The following is a 19,889-nucleotide window of genomic DNA, read 5'->3' on the forward strand; positions in this document are numbered from 1 at the left end:
GAAAACCTGCTTTTGATAACAGCTCGTGTGTCAGAGTGAAGTTTAAAGCTTTATTTGGATAAAGTGAAATAGAATAGAATCATGGAATAGTTTGGGTTGGAAAGGACCTTAAGATCATCCGGTTCCAACCCCCCTGCCGTGGGCAGGGACACCTCCCACTAAACCATGTCACCCAAGGCTTTGTCCAACCTGGCCTTGAACACCGCCAGGGATGGAGCATTCACAACCTCCCTGGGCAACCCATTCCAGTGTGCCTCACCACCCAAACAGGAAAGAATTTCTTCCTTATATCCAATCTAAACTTCCCCCATTTAAGTTTTAACCTGTTACTCCTTGTCCTGTCAATACAGTCCCTAATGAAGAATCTCTCCCTAGCACCACACAGCTTTTCTCCACAGCTTTATTCAGGCTTTTTATTCACTTGTATTTAGCTTTGAACTCATGTGTGTTAGCTTTTGATTCACTTTTAATTCACCTTTATGCAGTTTTATTCAGATTTATTTGCTTTTTAGTTACTTTGAGTGGTCTTCAGTTCACTTCTATTCGCTTTTCTTGGAGATTTATTCAGGCTTATTCCCTTTTGTTCTTTTTCATTGACATTTAATTCACTTTTATTGACTCTCATTGGTGTTTATTGACTCTCATTGGTGTTTATTGACTCTCATTGGTGTTTATTGACTCTCATTGGTGTTTATTGACTCTCATTGGTGTTTATTGACTCTCATTGGTGTTTATTGACTCTCATTGGTGTTTATTCACTTTTCAGCTTGATTCCTGTTTCATTTAACTGCAGTCCAGTTTAATCGAGCTGGAGCGACTGCACCAGGCCCAGCCTTAGGATCGAACTGAGCCCCCCGCAGAGGTGAGACCCACAGTGACCCCCACACTGCCTCATGGTGCCCCAGTGACATCCAATGGGTACCCTACAGCGACCGGTAGACACCCCAACACCAGCCCCATAGTGCCCTATAGACCCACAACCCGTGTCCCTCAGCTTTTATTGACTCCTGGCGTCATGATGTCACCAGCACCATGACGACATCATCAGCATCACCAATGAGATAATAGTGTCTTGTAGGGCCCCCAAGTGCCCCATAGGGCCCGAGCTGCTCTCCTCCGCAACCCAGAAGTACCCCAGCACCAGCTGATTTTTTTTTATTCCCTTTCTTTCATTCATTTTTTCTTTTTCACTCTCATTCACTTTTAACCGGATTTTACTCAGGTTTGCTTGCTTTTGGTTTTTCTTTTATGTTCATAGACACCCCATAGCCATCCTCAGCACGCCACGGACATTCAAAGAAAACCTGTATAGCCCCATAGACTGGCCCCTCAGTTCCCCAGTAGGGCCCCCCTCAGCCTGATAGACAGCCTATAGACATCCCATAGAGACCCACAGCGACTGACGTGGGTCTTTTTTAAAGATTCTGGAGTTTTTCTGCGTCCTCAGTAGGTTGTGTACTTTTGGCAAGGCCACAGCTTTTGTCCACAAACTTTATGCAGGTTTCTTCAGGCTTTTTATTCACCTTTATTCACTTTGGAACTCACATGTACTTTCCTTTGATTTGCTTTTAATTCACTTTTATGTGGTTTTATTCAGATTTATTTGCTTTTTAGTTACTTCGGGTGGTCTTCAGTTTACTTCTAGTCACTTTTCTTGGAGATTTATTCAGGTTCATTCCGTTTGATTCTTTTTAATTCACGTTTATTTCACTTTTATTGAGTTTTATTCAGGTTGATTTTCATTGATGTTTATTCCCTTTTCAGCTTTATTCCTGTTTTAACTGCAGTCCAGTTCAATAGAGACATATGCGACCTATTGATACTTCACAACCACCCTATAGGGAGCTCTGAAAGCCCCATAGTGAGCCACGAACCCCATAAACACCCCACAGAAATCTACTGCAACTGCTTCATACCTATTGACCTACACATGGCCCCATGACAATACATAGAGCCGTGCAGACACTCTGCACTGCCACCTAGCACCCCACAGGCCCCCTCCCCACTGCCCCATAGTTCCTTATAGATGCATAACACACGCCCCATGGCTTTTATTGACCAAAAGTGTCGTAATTTCACCTGGACGGTGATGACATCATCGGTGACATGGTCCCCTGTAGGAAGCCCCATGGAAGGTCCCTAAGTGCCCCAAAGTGTTTTTCAGTTATCTTTAAATTGGATTTAGTCACTTACATTAACTTTTTTTTCCTTTTTAGGATATCCCATACCAGCGCAGAGCAATCCCTGGATGCCCCATAGAGCCCCATAGACTGCAGTAGATCCTGTACGGACCCCCCAGCCTTGGAGATTCCCTGTAGACATCCTATAGGAGCCCAGAGAGTCCCATGGACACTCCAGAGCAAATGTGAGCAAACCATGGACACACCGTAGTGACCCCCAGACAGGTGTTCTGACATCACCAGGACTGCAAGGACACCATCATCAGCCACTGTGGTACCGCATAGGCCCTTTACTGCCCCGTTGTGCCCCTTAAGTACCTCAGGAACGATTTTTTTGATTGACATTCACTTTTTTCTTAATGAACTTTCTTTCACTGTTATTTGCAATTTGTTCAGTCTTGTTCACTTTTATTCCTTTTTATTTGCTTTGTAATCACGTTCTTCTTTTTTGTTGTCTTTACTCAGTTTTATTTATTTGATTTCTTACTAATCTTTTTTCTTCTACTGTCTTTGCTTTTCATCTACCTTTAGTAACATTCTTGGGGTTTAAATGCCCTTACGGACCTAGAGGAAGTTATAGAGCCCCCCAGCCCCTATAACCCCGCAGCAGGGGTACGCAGCAGTTGCTAGAGACTCCTAGGGCCCCTATGGTCATCACGTCACGATGACATGATGATGACGGTGGGCTGGTTCTGGCGTTAATAAAGTCCTAACCGTGTGGTCTTTGATGTGGGCGGGGCTAATGGGGGATTGTGCAGGGTTGGGGGGGGCAAGAGGGGATGAGGCCTCTGTTGGGGTGGATGGAGGTGGGAGAAGGGGTGTGGATTCTGGTGCAGGTGTGCTCCAGGCTGGGCGTGGCCGTGGTGAGGGGTGGAGGTGTGGTCAACACAGGGGGCGCAGGTCTAAAGCCTGTGTGGGGTGTGTACTGCTGCGGTCTTGGGGTTGGGTTCGGGGGGGGGGGTGTGTGTCCGGGGGGTGTTCCACCTCAGACCTAGGAGCAGCCAATGGCACGCCCCCTGCGGTGACGCCAGCCTCAGCTGCAGGTAGGTTCCGCCCACCCTCTCATGTGACCATGCAAACCCCAGCCCAAGGGGCTGGTGACCCCCACCCTGGCCACGGCCCCAGCCGCACACTAGCCCCACTTATATGCCTTGGTATCGCTGACCGTGGCCACGCCCTTACTATGGACACACCCACGGCCTTTTACTAGCCCCGCCCAGACCCTGGCCACGCCCCTAACCAAGCCACACCTCCCCATCCCACCCAGCACCATCGGCCATCCTGCCCCAAGCTGAGACCCCATGCGCATGCACCCCCCCTACTCCAAAGGAACCCCCCCCACACACACCCCTATATAGGCTAACAGCAGCCCGCACACGACCCCCGCACGCACCCCCACACTCACACACCCACCTCCACACACACGCGTGCATGCACACTCCCAAGGCCCCCCTACTCATGCACCCCCACCTCCCCACACACACTCTTCACAAAGAAGCCCCCTCTCGCACACACCCCCAAACACCCCCTCACACACACCCCCCCCACTCATATGCACATTCTCCCCCCCACACACCCCCCCACTTGCACTCCTCCACACAAACACCAACCCCGACTCACCCCACACACATGAACACACATGCCCCGCACATGCACGCCCCCATTCATGACCATGCACATACGCGCGCACACACACACAACCTGCACAAACACCCCCCCACACATACACACCCCGAGCACATGCTTTCCACTCACTCTCCCCACACACGCACACACCCCACTCACACAAATACATATACACACACTCCACATGCAAATGCACTACACACCCAAACACCCCCACACACCATACACTTGTACACACACCCCACAAGCACACACCCCCGCTCAAATACACACAAAAATGCCAGACACAACCCCCTACACACACCCCCACCAACACCCCCCTACACACCATACGCACACAAACTCCACACACCCACGCCCCTGCCACACACACCTCGCCTACGCACCTTTCCCTCACACCCCTCCACACACAAGCACGCACACACACACCCCTACAACCACCCTCAAATGCACAACCCCGACTAACATGCACCCACCCACAGAGATGCCCCCACACGCTGCCCCACTCTCACAACACCCACAAACACCCCCCCGAAACAGATGCCTCCCCACTCACACAGCCCTCACAGAACCCCTACAAACACGCCCCCCTACCCCACATACAAACATGCACCCACACCCCACACGCACGCCCCCTGAACACACAGCCTCCACTGACACATGCTCCATACGCATGCACTCACGCATGCACCCCCATACAAACACACACCCCCCCACACACACTTCCCACGCACACCCTGTAAACAGACACATCCCCCTACTCACACCCCTACACCCCTGCCACGCACACCCCCCAGGCAGAAACATGCACACTCAACTCAGACCACCCCCCAGACACAGCCCCATGCATACCCCCTTTTACCACAATCCACACACGCCCCCCACTCACACAACCCCCACAAACACACACTCACACGCACCCCCCACAAGCATACACCCCACCCCCCCCATGCACACACAAGCAGATGCACCCACCACAAACGCACACACACACCCCCTACACACACCCTGCCCACACACACCCCAATCACACAATCTCCAAAACCAGCCCCCTAACTCACACACCCCGAGAAACACCCCCACACACCAATCGCACACAAACTGCACACCCACACCCCTGCCACACATCTCACCCACGCACACCATTCTCTCACACCCCTCCACACACAAACGCACACACACCCCCTACAAACAACCCCCAAATGCACAATCCCCACTCACAAACACGCGCACTGCCCCACTCTCACAACACCCACAAACACCCCCCAACTCACGACCCCACCCCCTACACAAACACCCCGCCAAGAAACACCCCCCACACACACATGCACACACACCCCCTCCGAAACAGAGGCGCCCCCCCCACTCACACAGCCCTCAGACACACAACCCCTAGAAACAACCCCCAACCCCACATACACACAAACATGCACATGCGCCCCCACACACCCCACCCCCAAACACGCACACCCCCTTAACACACAGGCCCCACTCACACATGCCCCACACACACATGCACCCCCACTCACAATTCCCACAAACCCCCCCGCACTCACACCCTTACACGCACACCACCCCCTGCACATGCAAACACATCCCCAGACCATACATGCACACCGCCCACTCACGCAAATACACGCACACACCCTCCATGCACACACTGCCCCACACATCCCTCTGCACACAAACACTCCCCCAAACATAGTCCCGCCCCCCCCACATACCATACAAACTCCACATGCAGACCCCTGCTACACACACCCCACCCATGCATACTCCCACATGCACATCCTCACATGCCATACACGCGAACAGCCACCCACATACACACAAATATGCATTCAGACCCCCCACACAAACACACCCCCTACTCACACGAACATGCACACACCCCCCCAGTCACACTCCCCACACACACAGCACACAAACGGCACACGCACACAGCCCTGTCACACACCCCCCTATAAACAATTCCCACCCGCCCACCCCCCCCACTCACTAACACCCCGCACCCACGCAGCCCCTCTTACACACTCCTCCCACCTGCCCCACCAACACACCCACACCCACCCGAAACACAGACGCCCCCACACACACTCTCCATACACAAAAACACGTACACACAACTCCCACTCACACATGCCCCATACATGCATGCACACACGCACTTCCACACACCCCTCACATGCATCCCGACACACACTCTTCCATGCCCACACACACCTCCCCCATAGACAACCCCCCCAACACCCCCCCCACCCCTAGACACACCCCATAGACACAAACATGCACAGCCCACTCCCCCCCTCCGCTCAACCCCCCCGGCACAGCCTCACACACAGCCCCCACTCACACCCCTCCACGCATGCACACCCCCGGACACAACCCCCTGAGGCATTCCCCGAACACACACACCACCCCACACACGCATTCACTCAAACACCCCACACCCCCAAACGCGCACACACACACCCCACTCCAACATGTCTCCCCAAACACACCCCCCCCCATAGACAGAAACGTGAACACACCGCTCAGACACAACCTTCTGCACAACACCCCCCCCTCCACACACGAACACGCACACCACCCCCTAGACACACACCCCCACCCCTCACCCCTCTACACACATCCCCCAGTCAGACACACCCCGACACACACCCCATACTCACCCACAAGCAGACGCACCCCCTACAAACTAACACACCCCCCATAGACACAAACATGCACACCAGCCAGACACAACCTCCTCCACACCCCCCCCCAGACACAGCCCCAAGCACACAGCCTTCTACACCACACATGCAAAGAAACCCCCACACACACATCCCCCCAGACACACCACCTGACACACACCCCACACTCACCCCCCAAACACACAAACGCCCTCTACATACACCCCCCCGTCACACACACCTCCCCACTCAGTCACCCCCCACACACACGCGTGCACACCACTCACATGTCCCATACAAACACCCACACAAACATCCCCCCACACACACTTGCACCCCGACACACACATACCCTGCTCACACACCCCACTCACACACACAAACATGCACGCACACACATCCCCACTCACAGACCCCCCTATACACACACATGCACACCCCCACCCCCACTCAAATAAACTCACACACACCCCGACACCCCCCCTCCCATTCACCCTACTCTCTCCCTACCCACACCCCGTGGACACGTCACCAGCACAGCCCCCACCCGCTTTTTATGCAATTCATTAATTTTGCTGAAAGAATAAATTTTCTCAGTGAAAAAAACATTTCCTGCTCCTGTGTGTGTGTACGTTGGAAAAAAACGAAAACTTTTAAAGTCGGAAAACGCTTTTTAGGTGAGGGGCATCATCATTTTGCTACATTCATTACTGAGGGTCAGTGACTACTGAGTGTTTTGTTCTCTTCAGTGATTATTTTAATTGAATTGTTTATGCAATCAGTGATTTGGGGGCAGGAGTTTGGGCTGCGTGGGCAGGGCCGGGCAGAGGGGGCTGGGGGAGGGGCTTGGGCTGGGGGCGTGACCAAGAAACAAAAGAATGTAGGTGAAAACAAAAGATTTTGGCTAATTAGCATAATCAGTAGCTCATTCATTGGCTTAATTAGGTGAACTGATAATGAGCTTTACTAATCAAGTTATTCATTTAATTTGTTTGCTTAACCAATTAAATAACAGAATTATTTTGAGCTAACAAGATTTTTCTCAAGAAAAAAAAAAAATTTTCCTGGTCCTGCGGGCACACCAGCAAAAAACGGAAAAAAAAAAAAGAAATTAAAACTATTTTTTTACAATTATAATTATTTTGCTTAATATATTAATTAGGTTCATTGACATTGTACTATTTTGTTTCCTTAGTTGATTATTTTAAATAGATTTTTATTCTAATTAACCTTTTGGGGGGAGGGGGGTGAGCCGAAAAACAAACAAAAAAAGCTAATTAGCATAATAAATAGGTCATTTAATGGATGGATGAGGTGAATTAATGAGCTTAATCAATTTATCAGTTTGCTTAACTGAGTAACAGAATTTTTGAGCTAATTAGTTTTTTTCAGGAAAAAAAAATTATCCTGGTCTTGCAGGCATGGCAGGAAACACCTAAAAAGTATTTTTTTTTTTAATAAAAAATTTTAGGCAATTAGCATTATTTTGCTTAATTAATTAGGGTCATTGACTGCTCATCTGAAGTCATTATTTTGTTTACTTAGACCATTATTTTAAATATTTTTTTAATCTTTTTTTTTTTTTCTGGAGGAGGCCTTTATTAACCCCACACCTCCCACAGCTCCCCCACAGCACAGACAACACCCCGAGGCCTTTATTAACCCCACACCTCCCACACCACAGACAACACCTCCAGGACTTGCATTCTCCCCCCCCGGCCCCATATCCAGCCCAGACCAATCAGATCACTAAAAACAGAATAAAAAGGCAAGCAATCTGAATACAACTTGTATAAAAGTCAGCAAAAAGTGACTAAAAACTAAATACAAAGTGAATTAAACTGAAGAAATTCAAAGAAAAGTGAGTAAAAGTGATTACACCTTATGAAAAGGGGGGAAAAAAAGAACAAAAGAGAATAAAAAACTTTATGGGTCGTGAGTTGTGGGTCTATAGGACATCACGGGGAAGTGGAGGCTGCCCATGGGGTGCTACAGGCAGCCATGGGGCAGTGGGGGGGGTCACTCTGGGGTCTCTTTGTGTCACTGGGGGTTGTTTCAGGCATCCCTGGGTCACAAGGTCCATATGGGTCTCTGTGAAGGGTCCATGGATTGCTGTTGGGTGTCTATTGGTTGCCATACATGCCCATGGGATGCCTATAGGGTGTATGGGGCTCTATGCAGCGTCCATGGGTTTCTCTGTGGCGCTATGGGGCATCTAAAAAAAAAAAAACACCCAAAACCCAACACCGAGTTACTAAAAAGGACTACAAAGTAAATAAATCTGGAGAACAAAAATGAACACACAGCAAATAAAGCTGACTAAAACTGCATAAAGTCAGTAAAAAGCAAAGTGAATAAAGTGATTATAAAAAGTAAAGTAAACACAAAGGAATAGAAGTGAATAAGCCTGAATGAATGTCAAATAGAAGTGAATGAAATTTCATAAAAATGAATGCACATGAAAACCCTGGGGTACATATGGGGGGCACGTGGGGAGCGGGGGCCCTGTGGGGTGCCATGGGGGTTGATGATGATGTCATCCCAGTCCTAGTGACATCACGACACCGTAAGTCACAACGGCAGTCATGGGGCCATATGCGGGTGGCTATGGGCTCTGTAAGGGTTGCTCTGGGTGTCTACAGGTCACTATGTGGTGCCTGGGGGTCACTGTAGGGCACTGTGACATGTCCACGGTGTGCTAAGAGTTGCTGTGGCGTGTCTATGGGTCGCTCTGGGACCCTATGGGATGTCTGCAGGGAGTCTCTGAGGTCGCTATAGGGGATCTACTGGGGTCTACGGGATGTCCACGGGTTGCTCCGGGTTAACTGGAAAAAAAAGTTACTGAAAGTGACTAAATCAGAAGAAAACTGAATCAAAACTGAAAGAAAACTGAAGAAAAAAGTCAATAAAATGTCAATAAAGCGATTAAAAAGTAAAAAAAAAAAGAATAAAACTGAATAAACCTGAATGAAATGCAAATCAAATGAAATAAAAGTGAAAGTGCATCAAAGAGTCAACTGGTGTTGGGGTACTTATGGGCTGTGGGGGCCCTAGGGGGTACTTCGGGGTCCCTACGTGGCTCGCTGTGTTGGGTGGGCCGCCTGTCCCCTGGGGAGTATGGGCTGCCGGGCATGGAGGGCCAGGAATACTGGGAATGTCGCTGGGATCAGCACCGGCAGCCGCTGCCTCAGGTGCTGCTGCAGCCTCTGGACCTCACTGGCACTGTGGGGCGGCTGCTGCTGGGCTGCACCCCAGGGTGCTACCGGCCATCACCCACTGAGAGATTTCCTGCGCCTCCGGGATGAATCCGGGATGATGGCAATGACGACAGGAACGCTGGAGGTTCGCTGCTGAGCACCACACACCTTGGGGCTGCCACTGCCGCGCAGGGAGCTGGTGCCCGCCTTCGATGCGCAGAGGTTTCGGCAGGGTGAAGGTTAATCTATCTTCATCCTGACCCACGGGCTCTTCCTCATCATCCTCCTCATCATCTCCACCCCCACAGAGGTGCAGCAGCACCGGGTGACGCCGGCGCTGAAGCAGGAGCTGGGGCTCCACGATGGAGCCCACAACAGCAGTCTGGTCCTGCAAGTACAAGTGTCCAACATCACCACCTGGTGGCCACCACCCGATATTCCATATTAGAGGGATGGAGTCTGGGACGTGGCGACGGAGAACATGTCCTCACCCACCGTGTGCTGCACCACCCCATTCCTCATCTTGTCCCCCTATGCGCCGTCTGCTTTTCCCCACCGTCGACATTTTGTTTCACCCACCACCACCATTCCCCTCCCTTCTTCTATCCCGTATCCCACTACCCACCCCTTTCTCATCATCTATCCCATTTAACTGCCATTATCCCCCCCCCTTCACACCATCTCTCCCCCCTAACAGCCATTCTCCCCCCTTCTCCATCATCTCTCCCATTTAAACCACTTTCCTCCCTCATCACCCCCATCTTCCCGCCCACCAAAGCCGGAACAAACCTTCGCCCAGCAACTCCTGGACGTTCCCCCCGCCGACCTAAACCCCGCTAATCTTCATAACCGCGCATATACAGAAAAGAAAACCGCGTTTCAGCCCTCGCTGCCTTCTCCTCCTTCCTTCCCGGCTCCCGCCATCGCTCCCTCACACGAAAGGACACCGCTGATTGGCCGCCGGTCTCTAGGCGGGAAAGCGGCCCCTCAGCAGCGGGCTGTAGCTAACGGAGAGGCGGACAGGAACTGGCCGACGCTGACCCTCCGACCCCTTCGGAAGGCTTCGGCTCCGTCCCCTTCGGAAGGCTTCGGCGGCTCCGCTCGGCTCCGCCCCCTTCGGGAAGCTTCGGCTCCGCTCGGCTCCGTCCCCTTCGGGAGGCTTCGTCTCCGCTCGCCTCCCTTCGGGCAGAAGCGGGTATTCCCTCACTTTTGCCTTAGGATGTGCTGGGAAAAAGGGAATTCCGTCACTTTTACCTCACGAAGCAATGGAAAAGAGGGAATTCCATCACTTTTACCGCATAAAGCATTTGGGGGGTGTGTAACGTTTGAACGGCCCACCGTGCCTCCGACGTCGCCATTTTTCGTCCCAAGATGGCGCTGGCGAGCGTGGTGCGGGCGGATGCTCTGCTCCGTCCCGTTCCCTTCTTCCGGGGCTCGCAGCGCCTCGGGACCCGGCCGGGCACCTCCCGCTCTGGCATCGCCGCCCCCCTCCTCCGGGAGCTGCTGCACAGACGCGGCATCTACCTCCTGCCTCCACCACCCTGGCCTTCGAGGTACGGAGATGGGGGGGGGAGACGGACACTGGGGGGTGCTGCTGATGCGCGGATTGACTCCACAACTCGTTAAAAGTTGTAAAGTAGGTATGCTTTTTATTCAGCGCTGAGACGCACGGGGATAATTCCTCAAAGTCATGCGTACCTCAGTGTTGTTTCCCTCTACATTTATTCTCTAAAGTTATATATATTCATAAGGTTGCACAATACGCCTATACATATTCATGTCCTATCCCCGCTTCCTATTATAATGAGCCAGAAGGTCCTCTGCGCCTGCGCAGTGCCCCCTCTGGTCATGGGCAGGGGTCTCAAGATGAAGTAAATGAGTCTTCCTCCTCTGGGTAGGGGTCTTCAAGATGAAGTAAATGAGTCTTCCTCTTCTTGCACTTTTCATCTTTTTTAGTCTTTACGTGTGGCCTTAGAGTTTGGTCAGTGTCCCAGCCGTAAATCCTCTACTTCTCCCCTTTATCAATAGAGTTTGATCAGTGTCCCAGCCGTAAATCCTCTGCTTCTCCCCTTTATCAGTAGATTCAGGCGTCTGCTTATTAACAGGACCGGAGGTCTCTGTTCTGCTTAGCAGGCATTTACAACAGATAGTCCTTTTGTTTAAACAAATTCCTCTAACCCGCTTGTACAACCCCCCTGTACAACCCCCTTGTACAACCCCCCTGTACTACCCCCCTGTACAACCCCCCTGTACAATGGTCAACCCTCTGTATCACTGCGACCCATGGAGAGCCCATAGAAACAGGTTGCCAGGCCCTCCCACAGCTATTTGATGTTTTTTTTCTGTGTGCAGGATCTTTCTCCTCACACCCCAAAGCTTTTCCAGCAGTCAAACACATCGGTTTCCCTCTCTTCCCCCAACAAAGGGGAAGTTTGTGGCCGGTTGCAGTGATAGCACATGGAGAGGTGCTCCCCTGAAACAGGATGAAATGGCTGCATCCTCCCAGGAGGCTGTCTCCGAAAGGGGATGTCGTGGTTTAAACCCAGTCAGGTAATTCGTTCACTCACTTCCCCCCCTTTCGTGCCCTCCCCCTGCTCCCGGAGGGACGGAGAGGAGAATCAAAAAGAATGCAACTCCCACGGGTTGAGATAAGAACAGTTTAGTAACTAAGGTATAACACAGATCACTACTGCTACCATCAATGATAATAATGATAAAGGAAATAACAAGGGAAGAGAATACAACACCTCAGCACCAGCTGACCGATCACTCGCCCCCCAAGCCCGACCAAGCTCCGACCGATACCTCCTCCAACCCTGCAGTCCCCCAGCCCTTCTGGTTAACTCCCAGTTACCTCCTGGGCATGACGTGCTGTGGTATGGAATACCTCTTTGGTCAGTTTGGGTCAGGTGTCCTGTCTCTGCTTCCTCCTGGCTTCCCCTCCTCCCTGGCAGAGCATGAGGCTCACAAAGTCCTTGGCCAAACCAAAACATCCTTGTTATCAGCTCTGTTCCCGAGCTGAAAGTCAAAACACTGCACTGCACCAGCTACCAAGAAGGAGAAAAAATGACTGCTACTGCTGAACCCAGGACAGGAGAATTGCCCCGTGAGCTGGAGAGCTGCCCCTGCAGTGAGTGCCCACCCCCAGAGAGGGAGGGGGAGCTGGGGACTTAGCACCTTCCTGCCTATCACCGGGGATGGAAAAATGTCCTGATCTGAAATGGTTTGGGTTGGGAGGGGCCTTAAAGCTCATCCAGGTCCAACCCCCTGCCTCAGGCAGGGACACCTTTCAGTAGAGCAGCTTGCTCCAAGCCCCTGTGTCCAACCTGGCCTTGAGCACTGCCAGGGATGGGGCAGCCACAGCTTCTCTGGGCACCCTGTGCCAGCGCCTCAGCACCCTCACAGGGAAGAATTTCTTCTAATCTCAGTCTCTCCTCGGCTGGCTTAAAGCCATTCCCCTTGTTCTATCCCTACAGGCCCTTGTCCAAAGCCCCTCTCCAGGTTTCCTGGAGCCCCTTTAGGCACTGGAGCTGCTCTAAGGTCTCCCCTTCAGGAGCCTTCTCTTCTCCAGGCTGACCCAGCCCATCTCTCTCTCTGTCTGGCTCCAGAGCAGAGCTGCTCCAGCCCTCACACCACCACCATGTCTGTGAGAATTGTTCTTCTGAGCCCTCTGCAGCTGAATGGGAATTCCACTGAAAAAAAGACATTTCTTGTTTAAATAAGTCCCTGCTTCCTGTCCTGCTGCCACGGAAGTGACCAGAGTGCGAACATGAGTACTAGTTATTTCAGTGGAGCTGAAGGCATTTCAAAAGTACCAGAACTGACACTCATGCTTAGTTTGCCTCACTCCTGTTTCTTTCCTCCCTCCCTTTCATTTAACCCCAGTTTGTGTTTCCTTCCTCCTCCATCCCCCTTGTTTGGCTTCGAGTTGAGCTCAGGTCCGGTTTCACTCTAGTGCTTTGGCATGTTCTGTGCAGCCCTGAAGTGGAGCAGAGCTGGGGCCTTTTGAGGTTCCAGAGCAATCTCAACAGCAGGGGAAAATGCTCGGGCCTCTGTTTTGAGCCAGACTCAGATCCTGCAGCTAGGAGTTACGTGAGCTGTTACAACCAGGTGATAATGGAAAAGGGATGCCTAAACCCAGCTCTTATCCTTTCCCCTTATAGTGGTGCTCAGGAGAAGGCAGCCAGCATCCTTGCAGCTCAGAATGCTTTTGGAGATACGCCTCAAAAGGACACCTGTCCTCTTCTTCATTCCTGAGCTGTCTCCGCATCATTTCTCATGAGTGATCAGAGCGATCATTAGTACATCTCTTACTAGTTTCAGCTGCCACTGAATGATGCCCTTGGTGGTAGCATTTAGTGGTCTGCAGCAAGAACCAGAGTCAGGGGTCTGCATGTTGCCTTTCAAGGATTGAGAAAGCTGGTTTGTGTCTCAGCAGCGTTACAGCTTCTGCCACAGTTCCAGGCTCAGCGATGCCGTGGCAGGAAATGGGATCAGCAGCCATGTGAAATAAAGAGGAGAGCTGTGTCCAGTCTAGGGAGTGATTTGATCGCCCTGGCGCTAAGGTCAGTGTTGCTGTTTGCCCTCCTGTTTTGGAGGAGTTAATGCAGAAGTATATTCCAGGTGCAATTGTTCATGGACAGAAAAGACCTGGGAGGTTTGAGGTGTCTTGTTTTTTCCCTGCAAGGGGAGCATGACTCCATGGGTGCAGGTTCCTGAGGCTCGAAAGCATCCTGAGCAAGCAAACCCTAGGACAGTGCTTGCAGCATCTGTGTGCATCTGCAGGTCTTGGCTAGCTTTGAAAACAATGCTGCTGCAGGAATCATGCCAGGAGACCTCTTCAGAGGTGAGGGAATGTGCTGCAGCTAATACCTGGGGCAGCTTTGTGATTTGGACACAAGGAGGAAGTTAAGAGCCCAGAAGATACAATAATCAACCACAACAGACAACAGGGAGAACTGGCAAAGGCTGGGACAAGCCTTAAGTGTACAAAACATGCCTAATGGGGCCAGTATGAAAATGAGCCTTTGAAAATACACCAGCTCCAGCCCTCTCTGTTTCTCCACCACAGCTGGGGAGAGGGAGTTTGTCTTGGGCAATCTTATTTCCCCTTCCCGCTTTCCAGGTTGTCTTAAAGTAGCTTCAGAAGTGATTCTGCATTGTCTGTCTGTGCGTTACAAACCAGCCTTTGAGATTAATTCCTTGTTATTAGAGTATACTCAGCATAGAGCTTGGTTTCAATGCTTCTCTTGCATTTCCAGGGACTGATTTTGCTTTTCTTAGGCTGCTTGTTGGTGGAAGCTCACTGGAAATAGGACAAGGTGCCCCACGTCAACAGGCAGAAACCAGGAACGTGACAGGGGTTGCAGAACAAGTAAGTCGTTTGCTTTCTGAGTTAACAGTAGGAGAGCAGGTTGATACGGCTCAACCTTCATCTCTCTACAAAGGAATGAACATTTTCGTGGTCATCTGTTTGGGACAGGCATTCATTGTAACCAATGAGATGCAGAAGCCCAGAAGGGGGTCCTACAGGAAAGAGCATTTTTGAAGGCTCTCTGTGCTGTTTGTGAAAGCAGAAGATGCCTTCCTTGCTGACCACCTCTTGCCTGGACACGTAAGTGTTGCCTGTCGTGAGCATTGACAGCACACCATAAAGGAGAACGGGCTAAGAGGGACCCTAAGCCTTTTGCTTTCCAAGGGTAGTTAATAGCAGTGTGTTTGCTGACAGCTACGAGGGTGACAACACTCACGCACCGCCTTAAGCAATGGATGATTTTTAAGTTCAGGCCCAATTTGTGTCTGGTTTCTTTCGCTCTCTTTGAAAAGAGACTTTAAAAGGCAGAATGAGGACCAAGCAGTGTGTGCTGTGATTAAGTTGGTGACGTGTGCTCTGCTTGCAGTGAAAGACCATTAATGTCAGAGCGTTGGATAACCCATCGAAGAAAACTGGGACAGAAATGATCAACCGAGTGACCTGAATGGTTTCATCCGTTTCTCTGCTGAGCTTCCATCATACTGGGTCCTGTGCCAAGGTATTGACACAAAGCAGTCAGATCTAATGTTCGGGTGAGGAGTGTTTTCTGTGATGGGAGTGGTTGTTTCCTATGTTGTTTGGCTGGTGTCTTCAGCCAGTGTCTTCAGCGTGTGACCTGCAGACACTAGAAGGTGACAGGACACTTTTAGGGGAACTGTTTGTAAGCTGTCACCAAGAAACTTAGTTGTCTGTAGGTTTAAATGAGCACAATATGGATTTGCATTCCCTGGAAGAATGTTTTAGGTGTTGACAAGTCAGAAGAGGCTCAGAGTCAAGGCCCATGAAGCCAAAGGAGATACAGCTATCACATGCATTTCAACAACTCTCTAATGTTTCCCATCTGACTCTGGGGGGCACTTCCTTCTAGTGCCCAAGATTTCCATTTGTGGATTAACTGTTTTGAGCTGCTCTGTTGTCACTTCCCTGTGGGGTTGGAGGATATGTGGTGCATAGTCAGCAAGCACAGGTATTAGAGGGGAGATTTGTAGTCGGAAAGCCAGCTGTGTACATCGATGCGTGGTCCAGGATCCATCTGCAGGAATATCGGATCTGCCCAGATTTATGTCTGATAGGCAGAACGAAAAATTCTGTTCTGGGGTCTACAGTGCTTTGCCGGGCTCTGTTTTTCCATGCAGTAATGGCTTTATTTATACCCACAATGGTTTTAGTCTCACAAATGCCAGGGTGTTGCCACAAGCTGGTACAAATGTTAATGGGCAGGAATGGGGCAATAATCTCAGGCCACTGTCTTTACTCCATGCACAGCAATAGCTGTGTCCTGGTAATAGCTGCAGGCTTTGAAATGATACAGGCTGGCAGGAAGCTCCCAGTGTATAGTTTGGTGTGAGCAGCACAGATGTATTAGGTTTGGCATTGTAGTACATGTTTTTTTTTCTTGGTTTTAAGTGACCCTCTGTATAGCAGCACCAGAAGTGGATTTGTGTACTGCTGTGTGGGTGCTCAGTTTCCTGTGTTTAATTGCATGTTATGTACCAATAAGTGCATGGTGGAAACAGTGGCCTTAGCATCTGTTTTCCATCCCACATGGCTCTTCCTCTCGAAACTGCGATACAATGATCTAAGACCATAGTCAAAGCTGGAGTCAAGTCACTGAGGACAGAAGGACAAAATTCAAGTTAATATCAGACCCTTTGGAGAGGGTTGCCCCTTTTTAGCAGGTACGCCTGCACCTACGATCATTGCAAGTACTGTAGAAGGTTCCATTTCCTCTGCCTCAAAACTTCAGCAGCGCTGGTGGCTCTTAACACCTACACTGTGCAACACCTTGTTTATGTTGTGACTTGATCTGGTGGCTGGGATGGGGGGCTAGATGAGCTTTGTAGGCCCTTTCCAACCCAGGCTATTCTCTGACTGTGTGGTCTCTCCAGAGAGAAAGAGCGACAGTTAGCCCAGTAACACTGAAGATGTCTTATCCTGATGTTGCAGAGATGTTTTTTTTGCGGGGGTTGCTGTTTTTCATCCCTCTTGCCTCCCTCCTTCCACCCCACTCTTTCCTTTAGCAAGTGTGTGTCTGCAAGGGATGGAGTTGATCTGTTTTTTCACTGCTGGTTTTGGAGGGTAGAAGGGCTTCATGGAACTCCTTGGTCACAAAGTAGTGGCAGACACTATCCAGGCAGCAGTTAGATGTGGCAACACACCTTGTCATGGGGGAGATGTTCTTCATAACATGGAGCATGAAACAGATAGCTCCAATGCTATCCGTTACGAACCTGGCAAGTAACCCAAAGAAGACTGGCAGAAAACAGACTAGAAATACAATCAGGTTTGCATAAAGAATGTGAACAGCTTTCTGGATTGGTTTCTGTCCTGGGTTCAGCAGTAGCAGTCATGTTTCTCCTCCTTGGTAGCTGGTGCAGTGCAGTGTTTTGACTTTCGGCTCGGGAACAGAGCTGATAGAGATGTTTTGGTTTGGCCAAGGACTTTGTGAGCCTCATGCTCTGCCAGGGAGGAGGGTAAGCCAGGAGGAAGCGGAGACAGGACACCTGACCCAAACTGACCAAAGAGCTATTCCATACCACAGCACGTCATGCCCAGGATGTAACTGGGAGTGAGCCGGAAGGGCTGGGAGACTGCAGGGTTGGAGGAGGTATCGGTCGGAGCTTGGTCGGGCTGAGGGGGGCGAGTTATCGGTCAGCTGATGGATGGGAATCAGGGAGTCTCGGTTGGTGCGATATTGCCGCCGGTGCACTGTTGTGGTCGCAATTGGCACTTGTTGTTCTTCAACTTTCAGCAACCCCACAGCAGAGGGATCTTCTGAGAGACCAGGCAAGGTGGACAGCTGCTCAATTTCCTCAGTCTCCAAAGCAGCAATACCAAAAGCCCACCGGTACCCTTTTGGGTCTTTGAAGTACCCTCTCTTGAGGTAGTCTATGCCGAGGATGCATGGAGCCTCTGGACCAGTCACAATAGGGTGCTTTTGCCACTCAACATTACCCTGCACCAAGGTACAGCCACAACAGCTTGGGTTCCCAGCTGGCTGCGCGTAGCAGAAGCCAGTTGCATGGAGGATTTTGTTCAGGTTCCCCTTTCAGAAGACCAGTCAGTATCCTGTGTGCTGATGCCCACTGTCACTCCTTTCCCTGTACCCTGCAGGTGGCCCTTCATTCGCCAGCAAACCAACCACGCCGACGGGCATGGGTGGAGGATTCCCCCCGTCGCCGCAGAAACCCTCTCCTGTGGTATGGAATACCTCCCCGGCTAGCCCAGGTCAGGCGCCCCGTCTCTGCCTCCTCACAGCTTCCCCTCCTCCCTGGCAGAGCATGAGCCTCACAAAGTCCTTGGCCAAACCAAAACATCTCTATCAGCTCTGTTCCCGAGCCGAAAGTCAAAACACTGCACTGCACCAGCTACCAAGGAGGAGAAACATGACTGCTACTGCTGAACCCAGGACAGTTTCTCCTCTGGTGAATTGGTGTTCAGGCATCTCTTAAGGCTCCTGATCGCTTCTGTGGAGCAAAAAGTCAAGGTTGCTAATGGAAGAATAAAAATGAAGAACATGGAAAGCAGGCTCAGAGCAGCAGGCACGGTGGTATCCTTCTGGAAGCACAGGGTGGACTGGCTCTGCCGAATCTGTGCAGTGGCACCGATTATCCCAGAAACCCACAGAAGCCCACAGAGAAGGGCTGCCTTTGATGGAGACCTGAAGGCCCTGGCTTTCAAGGGGTGTTTTATGGCAATGTATCGGTCAGTGGAGATAAATGTAATTATGTAGGTACTCACTGACATGTTGATGAAATACGTTGTCTCTGTAAACTGGCAGAGTACATCCCGGGCTGACTTATTCCAGAGCAAATAAGCCCTGAAAGGCAAGGTGCAGATGGCAAAGCAGTCTGCAAAGACTAAGTTGATTACATACACCCTCGTTTCTGTCCACTCCTTTATCTTGCAAAATAACACCCAGAGGGCAAGGACATTAAATAGAGCTCCAATAAAGAAAAGGACCTTATACAGAGCAAGTTCAAAGAGACAGACACGGTGATAAAGTTCTGGACTTCTGATACTGCAGTTGCTGGACACATTCATTGTCCTGTTGTGCAGAAGTTGTGTGATGTTCTGAGACCTGAAATAGGAAAAGACACAGTAAGACTTTCCTCCTACCTCTTGATAGATGCATATCCCGTAGAAAATAAGGTATTTAAGTACCTATTTACTTTGCCCATCACAAATGTGCATTTGAGTCTACAAAGCTGGCCGCCTCAGCCTCTAAATGGATGCATCCTCTGTCAAGCTTTGTGTACATTTACTCAGTTTAGGAGTAAATATCTCCAAGTACACTTCCAATAGGACACGGCAGGCAGTCTGTATTAAATAGTGGCATCTCGAATGGAGGGGTGGAATAGCAGTGAGAAGAGCCCCCATAGACAGTGAGGGCATCCTGTGACAATGGGATTCCTTAGGCCAGACTGTGCAAATGAGGTAAGGTTACCCTTAGCTTGGTTATGAGCTAGGCAGGGATTGCAGCAACCAAACCTAAAGCCCAGCACAACCCATGAGCAAAAGCTCTTCTAGCAGGTCTGCTGGCTTGGGAGACAGAGGAGCGGTGTGAAGGCCTGGAGGGGCATAGCAGATGTCACTTGGTGGACATGCTCGTGCTCTGGCTCTAACTGGGCAGGTTTCTGAGCCTTCGGGCTGCCTTGCAAACCTGGAGCTCCTGCTC

The 19,889-nt window shown here is 50.7% G+C and overlaps 1 protein-coding gene across 1 annotated transcript; it reads right to left on the reverse strand.

Annotated features, from left to right (window-relative positions):
* Positions 1–17,202: 17,202 nt before the first annotated feature.
* LOC133263393 (G-protein coupled receptor 35-like) lies at positions 17,203–19,255 on the reverse strand. Its single transcript, XM_061443145.1, has 2 exons — positions 18,617–19,255; positions 17,203–17,534 (listed from the first exon to the last, which is right to left on the reverse strand). Exons 1-2 carry the CDS (start codon positions 19,253–19,255, stop codon positions 17,229–17,231), a joined length of 945 nt encoding a protein of 314 aa, XP_061299129.1. The 3' UTR covers positions 17,203–17,228.
* Between the last annotated feature and the right edge of the window lie 634 nt (positions 19,256–19,889).

This window comes from Pezoporus flaviventris, unplaced genomic scaffold (assembly GCF_033815535.1).
Source record: "Pezoporus flaviventris isolate CSIRO_AGI_PZ_B2104156 unplaced genomic scaffold, CSIRO_AGI_Pfla_v1 ptg000299l, whole genome shotgun sequence".
Lineage (NCBI taxonomy): Eukaryota > Metazoa > Chordata > Aves > Psittaciformes > Psittacidae > Pezoporus > Pezoporus flaviventris.